Genomic DNA, 14,329 nt, shown 5'->3' with positions numbered 1-14,329 from the left:
TGACCTACAGCTTTCAAAATAAGTAAAACCAACCAGGACATGAGCACTCAAAAGGGAATGTAAGCATCAAAATGAATCTAATTATAATAGATCAAGACCCTTTCAGTATAATTTGAAAAGATTTTTGTTTTTGACTTTCCTTAAGGCTTTTTTTTTTGTCACATATTAGAATCTTATAGGATGAAATATATCTATCTACCTTCATATGTACAGAGACTGACTCCAAAATTACTTTATTTCATATAGTACTTTTTTTTTTTTCCTGGTCCAGTCCTGGGGCTTGAACTCTGGGCCTGAGCGCTATTCCTAAGATTGTTTTGCTCAAAGATAGCAAGCAGTCTACCACTTATGCTACAGCACCACTTCTGGCCTTTTCTGTTTAAGTGGTACTGAAGAATTGAACCAGGGGCCGGGCGCTGGTGGCTCACGCCTGTAATCCTAGCTACTCAGGAGGCTGAGATCTGAGGATCGCGGTTCAAAGCCAGCCCGGGCAGGAAAGACCGTGAGACTTCTATCTCCAATAAACCACCAGAAAACCTAAGTGGCGCTGTAGCTCAAGTGGTAGAGCGCTCGCCTTGAGCTGAAGAGCTGAGGGACAGCTCCCAGGCCCAGAGTTCAAGCCCCACGACCGACCAAAAAAAAAAAAAAAAAAAAAAAAGAATTGAACCAGGGCTTCATGCATGCAAGGCAAGCATTCTAATACTAACTCACATTTCCCAGCCCCTTATCTTGTACATTTTTACCTTGAACATTCATGGCTTAATTTTCCTTGATTAATGTTTAAATTTTTGATTCATACATAATTAATTTGCTAGGAAGAATAGAGAATATAACTTCTACTTTTTTCTGTGTATGCTGGGCTTAGACTCAGGGCATGGGCACTGTTCCTGAGCTTTTTTGCTCAAGGCTAGTACCCTACCACTTTGAGCCATAGCTCCACTTCTAACTTTTTGGTAGTTAACTGGAAAGGTAAGAGTCTCACAGACTTTCCTGGCTAGGCTGGCTTTGAACCACAATCCTTAGATCTCAGCCTCCTGAGTAGCTAGGATTATAGGCATAAGCCACCATCGCCCAGCTTTTTTGGTTATTTGTGAGACAGGTTCTTGTTTCCCATATTGGCCTATGTATCAATCACAACCACTTTCTGCACCCCATAGGTGGAGATAAGAGTCTCATTGAGGGCTGGGAAGGTGGCTCAGTGGTAGAGTGCTGGCCTTTCATGCATGAGGTCCTGGATTCAATTTCTCAGCACAACATAAGCAGAAAAAGCTGAAAGTGGCACTGTGGCTCAAGTGGTAGAGTGCTAGCCTTGAGCTGAAAAGCTCAGGGACAGTGCCCAGGCCTTTTTTTTTTTTTTTTTTTTGGGGGGGGGTGTCAGTCGTGGGGCCTGAACTCTGGGCCTGGGCATTATTCCACAGCGCCACTTCTGGTTTTCTGGTGGTTCACTGGAGATAAGTCTCAGGTACTTTCTTGCCCAGGCTGGCTTTGAACTGCCATCCTCAGATCTCAGCCTCCTGAGCAGATAGGATTACAGGCACGAGCCCCTAGCACCTGGACTCTCATTGACTTTCATACTTGAGCTGACTTGGGACTGTGATCCTTTTATCTCAGCTTCCCCAGTAGTTAGGATTAGACATAAGTCACTTGCAACTAACTCAAAACTACATTTTAAATGGGAGAGCTTTATGATATGCAAATTATATCTCCAAAATACTGTAAGAAAAATCTTCAATTTCAGGGATTAATAAGTATATTTAAATCTCTGAGTTTATAATAAAATAAACCTTTTGGTCAGAATATGGATGCTAAGAAATCCAAGTATGAATTGTACTTCTGGGTAACCGATACAAGGTAAAATGCCTCTTTATAGAGTATGTTACAATTGATAAATTAGGGGGATGTTATAATTTTGAAAATCTAAGTAAGTGAATGGTTCAAGGCAATAATATTCATTAGATGGGTGCTAATATCATAAATGTTAACAAGATAAAATAAAACAAGAAATGCTTCCTGGGCTGGGACTGTGGCTTAGTGGGAGTACTTTGCCTAGCATGCATGAAGCCCTGGGTTCGATTCCTCAGTACCAGATAAGCAGAAAAAACTGAAGTGGTGCTGTAGCTTAAGTGGTGGAGCATTTTGCCTTGAGATGAAGAGCTCAGAAACAGTGTCCAGGCCCTGAGTTCAAGACCCACAAAAAAGGAAATGCTTCCTGCCAGAATTCAGTATCACCCATGAAATAGTCTAGCAAGAACTTGCAAAAAATAATGAACTTGTAAAGACTAGAGAAATATTTTGAAGAATGACAATATGAAGACCTTACAGAGTGTGATTCAAACAAAATTAGCAATAGAACTTGAAAAATGAGTGGATGCTTAACAACTGTTCTTAAATATTCTAAGTTGTATATTTACTGGGGCATTATTCATAATAGCCAACTTACACAATCAGCCTAGGAACCTATGAAAAGATGAATGGATAAGCAAGGTGTGTACCAGTGTCTCTCACCCTGTATCCTAGCTACTCAACAGGCCGAGGATCAGTTTGAAATCAGCCTAGGTAGAAAAGTCTACAAGATTCTATCTCCAAAATAATCTGCAAAAAGTCAGGCAGGCCAGGCGCTGGTGGCTGGCACCTGTAATCCTATGGTTTAAAGCCAGCCTGGGCAGGAAAGTCTGTGAGACTCTTATCTCTAATAAAACCACTAAAAAACTGAAGTAGCGCTGTGGTTCAAGTGGTAGAGCGCTAGCCTTGAGCTGAAGAGCTCAGGGACAATACCCAGGCCTAGAGTTCAAGCCCCATGACCGACCAAAAAGAAAAAAAAGTCAGGAGGTGTGGCTTAAGTAGTAGAGTGTCAGCAAAACAAGAAGCAGAGTCAAACCCCAGTACCAAAAAGAAAGGACAAATAGATAAAAATACACATAAAACAATGGGTTTTGTTCAGTAATTTAAAAAAAAAAGGTAAGGGGTGGGAAGGTGGCTCAGTGGCAGAGTGCTTGCCTTGCATGCATGAGGCCCTGGGTTCGATTCCTCAGCACCACATAAGCAGAAAAAGCTGGAAGTCGCGCTGTGGCTCAAGTGGTTAGAGCGCTAGCCTTGAGCTGAAGAGCTGAGGGACAGGGCCCAGGCCCACAGCTCAGGCCCCACATCTAGCAAAATGCCAGTGGCTCAGGCCTATAATCCTAGACTATTCAGGGGGTTGAGATCTGAGGTTCTCAGTTGGAAGCCTTTGAGGCAGTAAAGGCGGGGCAAGAAACTTATCAGACTCTTATTTCAATAAAACTACTCAAAAAAAGACTAATGTGGTGCTGTAGCTCAAGTGGTAGAGCCCTTGCCTTGAGCAAAAGCTACAGGCCCAGGACCGGCAAAAAAAAAAAAAAAAAAAAGCTCAGAGAGAAATGGTAGGTAAACATTTTTTCTCATATGAGGTAGCTAGATCTAAAATACTCAGGGACATAATAAATTATATAGGTCTCTAGGCATTCACACACAGTAAGACCAAAGGAATATACTCTTAGGAGAGAAACAGAAAGACACAATGCCTATGTGCATCTGATCGTACATACAAAGTAATATTTAGGGGCTGGGAATATGGTTTAGTGGTAGAGTACTTGCCTAGAATGCATGAAGCCCTGGTTTCAAGTCCTCAGTACCACATAAACAGAAGTGGCACTGTGGCTCAAGAAGCTCGGGACAGTCCAGGCCCCGAGTTCAAGACCCAGGACTGGCAAAAAATACACACACACACACACACACACACACACGCCCCGAGTTCAAGACCCAGGACTGGCAAAACACACACACACACACACACACACACACACACACACACACACACACACACACACACACACACACACACACACACACACACACACACACACGCCCCGAGTTCAAGACCCAGGACTGGCAAAAAACACACACACACACACACACACACACACACACACACACACGCCCCGAGTTCAAGACCCAGGACTGGCAAAACACACACACACACACACACACACACACACACACACACACACACACACACACACACACACACCACACGCACGCATGAACGCACACATACAAACTCCAGGAAATGAAAATAAGAGGTTTTTGCATTTTTTTTCCTTCATTTTTGTTTGTCTGTTCTTTGTATGCCATTGGGAATGTAAGGGAAAGTACAGAAATGGATGGACAAAGGGTGAATAAATGCAGCAAAGGGTGAATAAATGCAGCAACTGGATACCATGTTGAAAATGAACCATACAACTTGTAGGTGAGGATAGGAGGGAAACACTAGGAGAGAGAGAGGGAAAGGGTGACTTCGTCCAAAAAGAAACGTACTCTTTACCTGACTTATGTAACTGTAACCCCTCTGTATATCACCTTTATAATAACAATAAACCAAAAATAACAATAAAAAAAAACAAGAAAAATGAGTGCTGTCTGTCCCTAGGCTTTTTATGTTCAAAGATAGCACTCTACCTCTTGAGCCACAGCCCCTACTTCAAGCTTTTTATTGGTTAATTGTAGATATGAGTCTCACAGACTTTCCTGCCCAGGCTGGCATTAAACTGCAACCCTCAGATCTTAGCCTCCTTAGTTGCTAGGATTACAGATGTGAGCCACTGGTGCCCAGCCATTATTGTGTTTTAAAAGCTATTGTGAAAAGTTATATATAGTTGGGGGCCTGTGGCTCACACATGTAATCCTAACTACTGAGGAGGCTGAGATCTGAGGATCCTGGCTCAGAACTAGCCCAGACAAGAGAGTCCATGAGACTCATCTCCAATTAACTACCAGAAAACAGGAAGTGACACTGTGCTCAAGTGGTAGAAGCACTTGCCTTGAGCTCAAGAATTTAGCAATAGCGCCCAGGCCAGAGTTCAAGCCCCCAACTAACCCCCCCTCCAAAAAAAAGTCATATATATATGGGGGGGGAGGGAAAAAATAGCAAAGTAAAAATATGTATTCATATCAGTCTCAACAATTCAACTATAGCCAATGTGGTTTCATTCAAATCCTGCAAATCCCAGACATCATAAGGTGGTAGGCTATTTTATTGACATATATACACACAAATGAATTTATTCTCCAAACTGGCATTAGTGGTAGAGAAAACTGGGTATGCACAAATGACTGCTAAGAGGGGATAAGGGGAAGGCTAAACCTGTCAGTTATCCCACAAGGCCTAAGTTGATTACACATGATTATCTGTCACTGTGTGTATATGCATGTTCATGGGTGGTTTTGCACGCACCCACTGGTACTCCTAGCTACTCAGGAGGCCGAGATCTGGAGGATCAAAGTTCAAGTCAGCCAGGGAGAAAAAAATTAGCAAAGATTTCATCTCTAATTAGGCTGCAAAAATGTCAGAATAAAGGTGTGGGTTCAAGTGACAGATCATCAGTCTTCAGCAAGGAAAATGAGTGATCAAAAGCCCTGAATGTAAGTCTTGGTAGCCACATTATTTAAATAGTCTTAGCTGTGACTTCGGAAAAACTGGAAATAGTCCATAAGTAGAATATATAATGCTATGAAAACTATTATAACTGGGGAAAAAGTATGCCTAGCGATTCCATTTTTTCCCCCTTAAAACCTATATATAGCTGGTGCCAGTGACTTATGCCTCTAATCCTAGCTATAGAGGAGATTGAGTTCTGAAGATCATGGTTCAAAGCCAGCCCAGCCAGCCAAGTCCGTGAGACTCTTCTCTCCAACTAACCACCAAAAAAAAGCTGGAAGTGGAGCTGTGGTTCAAGTGGTAAAGCTCCAGTCTTCAGCAAAAAAACTCAGAGTGCCAGGCCTAGGAGCAGCAAGGGGATGAGGATAAGAGAGTGCATACCCATTTTTTAAATTAGGAAATAAATTATAGCATATCCACTCAATGGAATGCTAGATAAAAGAATGTTAGATGAAGCTGCACTGGACATTGATCAAAATGAACTAAGCAACTCAAAGGCAGCAATGGGAGGGAGGGAACGAGTGGGAAAGAGGGAACAGTTGACGCTATGCAAAACCAAAGAAATGTACATATCACCCAATGTGGAAGAAATAACTGTATTGTCAAAGTTCATAGAACTCATAAATGTTATAGACCACAATAGACAATTTGCCCCATGAAAGTTAGAATGTGTTTGTGACTTTAACTAAGCATCACTATCCCACAATATTGGGAAATTTGGGAAATTATATATATGCCTATACCTCAATATGAAACTACTTGTAAAACTTAGTGAATAACTTAAAAAAAACACTGCCAGGTACCAATGGCTCATGTCTACAATTCTAGAAAAGGTTGAGATCTAAAGACTGTGGTTCAAAGTCAACCTGGGCAGGAAAGACTCTTACTTCCAATTAATTGTTAATGGGGGGGAAAAAAACCAGAAGTGGAGGTGTGGCTCAAGTCAGAGTGTTAACAGTGAGCAAAACAAGAGCTCAAGAACAGTGTCCAGGTCCTGAGTTCAAGCACCAGGCCCAAAACAAGACCAAAAGTTAAAAAGCGGGCTGGGATGGGCTGGGAAGGTGGCTCAGTGGTAGAATGCTTGCCTTGCATGCATGAGGCCCTGGGTTCGAGACTTCAGCACCACATAAGCAGAAAAAGCCAGAAGTGGTGCTGTGGCTCTAGTGGTAGAGTGCTAGCCTTGAGCTGAAGAGCTGAGGGACACCGCCCAGGCTCAGAGTTCAGGCACACGACCGACAATTAAAAAATAAAAATAAAAATAAAAAAATAAATAAAAAAGTCTGGGAAAAAAAGTACTTTCCCAGCTCAAGTGAATAATTTTACTACCAATTTATTCTATACCCATAAAGTTACTTAACTGCAAATACAAATAAAGCATTATTCTCCACACTAACTTCCTATTGAAATTATTAGATATGAAATCCTTTCTGGTATTACATTCCATAAAATAATTTTAGAATCGAAGTGGTGCTGTGGCTCAAGTGATAGAGTGCTTGCCTTGAGCTGAAGAGCTCAAGGACAGCGCCCAGGCCCAGAGTTCAAGCCCCACAACCAACAAAAGAAAAGAAAAAAACAAAAAAAATTTAGAAGCTTATGATAGACAAAGGCATATGGATGGCTACTGGTATACATACTAAAATCCAAATACTGAAATGCAGATAGAGCACTGTGCTCTCTCAGAGACAAAAACAGTGTATCACGGAAGGGTACCTGAACACCAAGGTCCCCAAACTCTCTTTTCATTCCAAACCCTCTTCTCACTGGGCCTCTACCTCATCTTCAGATGCATTAGAAAGCATTATCACCTAGTGATTAATAACCATGACTATAAAGCATGTCATACCTAGGTTCAAATTCTAGCTTTACAATTTTCTATAGGAGTAAATTGTCAGACTTCAATTTCTTTTTTCTTTTTTTGTGGTCATGGGGCTTGAACCCTGGGCCTGGGTGCTATCCTTCAGCTCTTCAGCTCAAGGCTAGCTACCACTTGAGCCACAGTGCTACTTCCGGTTTTCTGAATGGTTTATGGGAGATAGGAGCCTCATGGCATTCCTGCCTGGGCTGGCTTTGAACTGAGACCCTCAGATCTCAGCCTCCTGAGTAGCTAGAATTACAGGTATGAGCCACCGGCGCCTGGCCAGACTTCAATTTCTTTATCTGTAAAATGGAGATTATCACAAACTAGTTAATGTTAGTAAATATTGCATAAAAAATGTGAAGAAGGGGAAGGGATGTGAAGGGTAAACAAAGGAGGAAGCTGCAATGCTTGATAAGAAATGTACTCATTATCTTGCCCATGTAATTGTAACCCCTCTGTACAGTATGTTCACAAAAAATTAAAATTAAAATTAAATTTTAAAAAAATGTGAAGAAAGCTTCAAAAAAGACAACTAAACTTCCCCAAGGTTAAATCTTTCAGCACAGTGATAGAACCCAAAAGGAACACTCTAAACAACACTGTGCTGGAAGACAAGTGCACAGACTCCAAGGCAAACAGCATGATGACCTCCAGTACCTGACTTCCAATTCATGGGTTCTAGCTTTACACGCCAGGGAATGAAAACCCATTCAATCATAACTGTATATTTTTTCAAATATTTCTAATGTTTTTACAATTGTGTGCTAGATATATTGTTGCAATGGTCATATAAGTATATATATATAGGTTTGTTTTCTTAGCTAACTTGCCCACAGTTACATGGTTGGAAATCAGTAGCAAAACCAGCTTTTTTCACTCCAAAGATCCAATTCTATGCCATTTTTTCCCTCAGACCTACTAATCTGGTAGCTAGTAGCTTGCCTTTGCAAAATAACTGGAAGTTGTCAGGTGTGTAGTCAGGAGTCATGAACAGAATCAAGTTACCTGAGTCAGATGGAGCTTGAACTTCTGACACAGTATTCTAACCAACTTAATTAATTAGACACTAGATATTTAAAAGGCTGGACAAACAAGAAGAGGAAGGTAAAACTGAAAAGAAATAACTAAAAGCAAAAGCATCTTTTAGATTAGAAGTATCGAGGTAATTCATTCTCTTGTCACGTTGTACAAAATTAAATACAGAGTGAAATAGCTGGTAGATTATCATCTGCCAGCACAAAAGGAAATAATTAAGAACACTTAACTTTGGGCTATCTACTAGTCATGAAGAACATAAAACAAAGTATGTCTGGCTTTAGAAATGAATTATATGGTCTACATAGATAATTCAAAGTAGTGGGTACCTGCTGTTAAAACACACACATGCCCTGGTCACCAAGTATTTAACAAAATAAAAAAATTCATAAGCAGTAATAGAAAATGGAGCAAGAATTCAAAACACATCTAGTTCGCCTACCGCCCAGTTCTTTTGAAAGACATCTTAGGTGCTATTTGGTAGCCTCCAAAAAAACACACCCACTGGCCACTACCTGATACTGTCATTCAGTAGGGTGACCTAAGAATATCTTTGAAATGTGTCACATCAATTCCGAAAGGACTGGATGGCATACACCACCACAAAATACCAACTAAATGGAAAAACTGCGCAGAAAATGTGCATGTAATGTTAAGAGCTAGACAGAGGTTTTGTTTTGATTTCCCCCTTCTGAATACAAATGGTCTAAGACGACTTGGAAGAGCTTTTGCAAAAAACGTTGGCACAAGTGAAAATTAAAGCTGAGCGTCACTTGCAGAAGCCCTCCACCGGGGGCGTTTTTACCAGGCAGTGAAGAACTTTTGTGCTTCCCACAATAGCGCTAAACCACAGTTAGGCATCCTTCAGATCAAAGTGGGCATGTGGCATTTAATCCATCGAACCAGAATCGCCTAAACGTTCGGTGGGGAAGTCACGTCCCTCCAGAAGGCCATTTACCCCGCGCTCCGTGTGAGAACTTGGGGTTTAGGAAGTGGGCCGATTGTGCACCCCGGGGTCGGCCTGCAGACTCAGGACGTGGACTGCCAGAGGCACGCTCTGCTGCCCTCCGCTAAGGAAAAGAGCGTGAGCTTGGCACCACCAAAAGCAAACACGGAAAATTTATTCAAGAACATCCTAATGGCCTGCCATGCACACTTGGTTAAGACGCAGGAAAGCCAGGAAGGAAGGGAGACCAGAGTTCAAAGACTGGTAATCAATCATCTACCCGCAACGGCGAGGGCGGAGGCACTTGGGGAGCTGGGTCTCCACCTCGGCGGATTTGGGAGCAGAAAGGCGGGGAGGGGCTTTCTACCTAGCAGGCCTCGCATTCCGCAGCAACACCCTTCCCACAAGATCCGCAAAGCGACACAAGCGTCTCGGAGGCCATGTGGCCGGGGGGGGGGGGGGGGCGCCGCAGGGGGGGGGCTCCGTGGGGGGGGGGGGAGCGCACTCAACCCGGGGCACGTCCGAACCGCGCAACGAGAGCAGAGGAGACGCCCGTAGAAATCCGAGGTACGCGATGTTGGGGTACACGACTCACTTTCTTTGGGCTTTGTCCTTCTTGGCCTTGGTCCTTTTCTTTCGGGCCTGGAGCGCAAGCACTGCAGGAGAGAGGGATGGATGAAGGACAAATGTGGCGGAAAGGAGGCGACCCAGCCGAGGGTGGAGACCCAGCAGGGGCGCCAGGCCGAGTCGCGGGGCCAGCCTCAGGGGCGGCTGCGAGGCCAGTGCCGCGGCTGGAACCGGGAGGCCGGCGGCCCACGGGGCGCGGAGCAGCGCCCAGCCGGGGTGCGCCCGAGGGGGCTCGGGCCGGGCCGAGAGTCGGCGTGGCCGGATGGCCGGGTGCAGGAGTGGCCGCGCGGCGCGAGCCGACCTGGCGGCGAACAAGGGGCGGTGACGGCCAACCCCGGAGGACGCCCGGCCTGAGGGGCGCCGACCCACCGACCAGAGGCGGAGGGTGAGGGGAGGCGCCACCTCAGAGGAGCAGCGCCGCACGCCCGGTTTACCGGACGGCGGCGGTGAGGCGAGGCTCTTGGCTCTGACTCGGGCCTCGCCCCGGAGGCCGTTGCCCCTCGTGGCGCAGGCCGCTCCACCGCTCACCTTTCCGCTCCATGGCGAGACCGGTAACCGCCAGGCGCCTGCGCACTCGAGTGGCGGCGACTCCGGCTCCCGCCGCGGCCCAAATCCGAGACCGCGCACGCCCCGCCCCAGGCCCCGCCCCGCCTCGCCCCGCCCCACGGCACCGCGCGCCTGCGCTGGAGCGCGGAGCCTACCACCTGCTCCAGGGCCGAGGGGGAGAGGGGGGGAGAAGCCGGGCAGAGAAGGGATGAGTAGAAGTGGGAGGGGCGGGGCGGAGGGAGGAACCCCGGGCTCCGAAGCCTGGCTAGGTGAGTTTCGTTCTATTGACCCCGCCGTAGGTAGTCGTCTTTTAGGAAAAGTGCTCAATGGAGCATTGAGGACTCAGTATGTGCTGAGTCAGACACAGTTCTGCAGACAATTGGGATGTGCCTCAGTTTCCTGGCCAATGGATTGGTCAACCACCTTGTCCCACCTTGTCGCGGGGCTGGCCTTGAGCTATTTATTGTGAGAGCCAATTGAGACTGAAGAAGCCGGCGCGGGTGACTCACTCCTGTGGTCTTAACTACTCAGGAGGCTGAGAAGAGGATCATGGTTCCAAGCCAGCACGGGCAGGAAAGTCCACGAGACTCTTATCTCCAAGATACTACTCAGAAAAAGCTGCAAGTGACGCTCCGGTTCAAGTGGCAGAGCGCTACTAGCCTTGAGCACAAAGAGGCTCAGGGACAGTGCCCAGGCCTTGAGTTTAAAAAAAAAAAAAAAAAGGCTAAAGAAAATGGGAGAAAAAAAAATTACATGTCAGAAATAAAGGAAAGAGAAGGAAGGAAACCTGTGACCTTATTTAAAAGTTTAAAAACCCGAGTTCAAGCCCCAGTACTGGCAAAACACACACACACAACAACAACAACAACAACAACAAAGGTGAAAAAAAAATTTTTTTTTGATTGGTCGTGGGGCTTGAACTCTGGGTCTGGGCGCTGTCCCTCAGCTCTTCAGCTCAAGCTAGCGCTCTACCACTTGAGCCACAGTGCCACTTCCAGCCTTTTCTGCTTATGTGGTACTGAGGAATCGAACCCAGGGCCTCATGCATGCAAGGCAAGCACTCTACCACTGAGCCACCTTCCCAGCCCGTGAAAATTTTCAAAAGTGAATTTTCTCTTAAAATTGCAAGTTTAAATGAGAATTGTTAAGGGAAGAAGGGACATAAAATGTTTTAATATTTTCTCATTTTACCACACTTTTTCAGTGCATGATAAAGGCTGTAGGATGTTTTTGTAGTTTCGTTAGTGTATTAGCGCGTGTGATGTTTATGACCACTTACAGGTAAGATAGTTACTATAGCATTACAGGAAGAAATGAAAACTTGAAAAGGATGTATACTCAGAATACTTAATATGCCAAATCAGTTAGCTCAATGATCAGATGCTTATATTGTAAAGCACAGTCAGTAGAGTGTTTCTGATCTAGGCAATGTAATCAATATTTAAGCTTTATTACTCCAAGGTTTCCTTCCTAGGCATTCACCTCTGCCACTAGGATTCAAAACCAGTCAGAAAACATGGACTGTTTTCCCATAAAGACTTTACTTACAGTCACTGAAATTTGAATTTTATATACTTTTCACATTATGGTGAAATACTCTTTTTTATCTTTTTTCAACCATTTCAAGCATTCTTAGCTTGAACTTTAATTTGTCAAACACTATTGAAAAGTGCAGGGGTGGGGGTTGGGGAGATAGGGAGGGAAGGGATGGTAGGGGAAAAACAAAGGAAGGTATAACAATGCTCCTTAGGAAATGGATTCATTACCTTACTCGTGTAACTGTAACCCCTCTGTACAGTATCTTTACAATAAATATATATATATATAATAAAAAAGAAAAGGGATGTGTTTTGAGAAATAATGTAGTAGGGTGATTTTTTTTTTTTTGATCCGTCACTGGGCTTGAACTTTGGGCCTGTGTGCTGTCCCTCAGCTCTTCAGCTCAAGGCAAGCACTCTACCACTGAAGCCATAGCACCACTTCCAGTTTTCTGGTGGTTTATTGGAGATCAGAGTCTCACAGACTTCCCTGCCGGGTCTGTCTTTGAACCGTGATCCTCAGATCTCAGCTAGGATTACAGGAGTGCGTCACCAGCACTCAGCAATTTTTTTTTTTTAATTTTTGTCTTGGAAGAATGAAGATGGCTATAAAATTACCAGGTTCTCTAATCCATGGGGCTACTGTCATACATTAGTGAGTTGTTGGGTGAAACCTTGCATTGTTGTTGTACTGCATGGAGCTAGAAAGGAAACTGTGAAGACCCTTATACTAAAAGAATTGAGACTCAGGTGGGCAAGCAACACAAGTAATCTAGGAGAGCAAGAAGAGAGTATAATTGTACAGCCCAAATCAAACATGGAGATGCAAGCGAGACTTACTGAGCAAACTAAGTAATTAAATCCATTCAGGGAAGAGGAAGCTTTTGACCTGGTGTTGGAAAATGAATAGTTATCTCTATAGTTGGGGAAGGAATGAAAAAAAAATTGATTCAACGAAAAGGTATGACTGGAAACTTGTGGGTGGGAATGAGACTAATGATGATTGAAGGCTGGTAAGGTAGGTTTGCCAAATTTGAAATTTAGATAATTAATATTTGTTGCATGGAACCGGAATGATAACATTTCTGAGCATGTTGTGAAAGATGACAGCACCTGTTGGCCAAGGAAAACTGCAGCCTAGTCTCTTCTCTACTTGAAACTTGAGAACCAAAGGAGAACTAGGCACAGAAAACAAAGCCCTGGGGTTTGAGGACTGTGCTGTTTTAGCAAAGACAAGAAAGAGCTGGTGTCTGAAGAAGGGGAAGGAGTTAGAATTGGGAAAGAACTACCCACTAGAAAAACAAACTTTATGAGAATAGGGAACCTGTCTAAGTTTTCAGTGTCTGGCTCTTAGTGGGAGCTAAAATATTTAATTGAAGAAATGATCTGAAGTTCATAAGAAACAATGGGATGAGAGAGTCTGACAAAGACAGTATGAGAGAGAATTGTGCTAAAATCCAAATGGTTACTACAGATCCCTCTAAAAGGAAATGTTTGGCTTGTTATGCTTCTGTCATACATATTCTGATTATTGCTTCTCTCCCCAAGAGCTTACTAACCATCTGTTTAAATAATTCATTTGAAAATTTTTGCAAAGCCAATGTTATGTTCACTGGATTGATTTACTAGAATTAATCATTTTTTTAAAGAAAGAAATCTGGGCCGGGCGCTGGTGGCTCACGCCTGTAATCCTAGCTACTCAGGAGGCTGAGATCTGAGGATCGCGGTTCAAAGCCAGCCCGGGCAGGAGAGACCGTGAGACTCCTATCTCCAATAAACCACCAGAAAACCGGAAGTGGCGCGGTAGCTCAAGTGGTAGAGCACTCGCCTTGAGCTGAAGAGCTGAGGGACAGCGCCCAGGCCCAGAGTTCAAGCCCCACGACCGACAAAAAAAAAAAAAAAAAAAAAGAAAGAAAGAAATCTGTGTTTCTCACATCATACTTCAGTTCTCCACACTTTTTCTAAGATCTCTCTAAATATCCATCTAAGTTTGTTCCCCTCCTCCATTCTGAAGCTATTCCTTCCCCCACTGCCCTTACCCAGCTCCTCCTTGCTTTAAATGTAACCTAAAAGCCAGGCGCCGGTGGCTCACGCTGTAATCCCACCTACTCGAGAGGCTGAGATCTGAGGATCGTGGTTCAAAGCCAACCTGGGCAGGAAAGTCCGTGAGACTCTTAGCTCCTATAAACCACTAGAAAACTGGAAGTGGTGCTGTGGCTCAAGCAGTAGAGCACTCGCCTTGAGCTGAAGAGCACAGGGACAGCGCCTAAGCCCAGAGTTCAAGCCCCACGACCGACCAAAAAATAAATAATAAATAAATGTAACCT

General features: G+C 44.3%; 1 protein-coding gene across 1 annotated transcript in view; it reads right to left on the bottom strand.

Annotated features, from left to right (window-relative positions):
- The window catches only part of Srpk1 (SRSF protein kinase 1), a 53,710-nt gene extending 43,251 nt beyond the window's left edge, over window positions 1-10,459 (bottom strand). Inside the window, 2 exon segments of the mRNA XM_070023899.1 lie at window positions 9,887-10,350; window positions 10,352-10,459. Coding sequence (XP_069880000.1) covers window positions 9,887-10,350; window positions 10,352-10,459 — 572 coding nt within the window.
- Window positions 10,460-14,329: the final 3,870 nt, after the last annotated feature.

Source organism: Dipodomys merriami, unplaced genomic scaffold (genome assembly GCF_024711535.1).
Source record: "Dipodomys merriami isolate MVZ:Mamm:240054 unplaced genomic scaffold, mDipMer1.0.p SCAF_16, whole genome shotgun sequence".
Taxonomy (NCBI): Eukaryota; Metazoa; Chordata; class Mammalia; order Rodentia; family Heteromyidae; genus Dipodomys; species Dipodomys merriami.
This window is presented reverse-complemented; position numbering and strand designations above follow the sequence as displayed.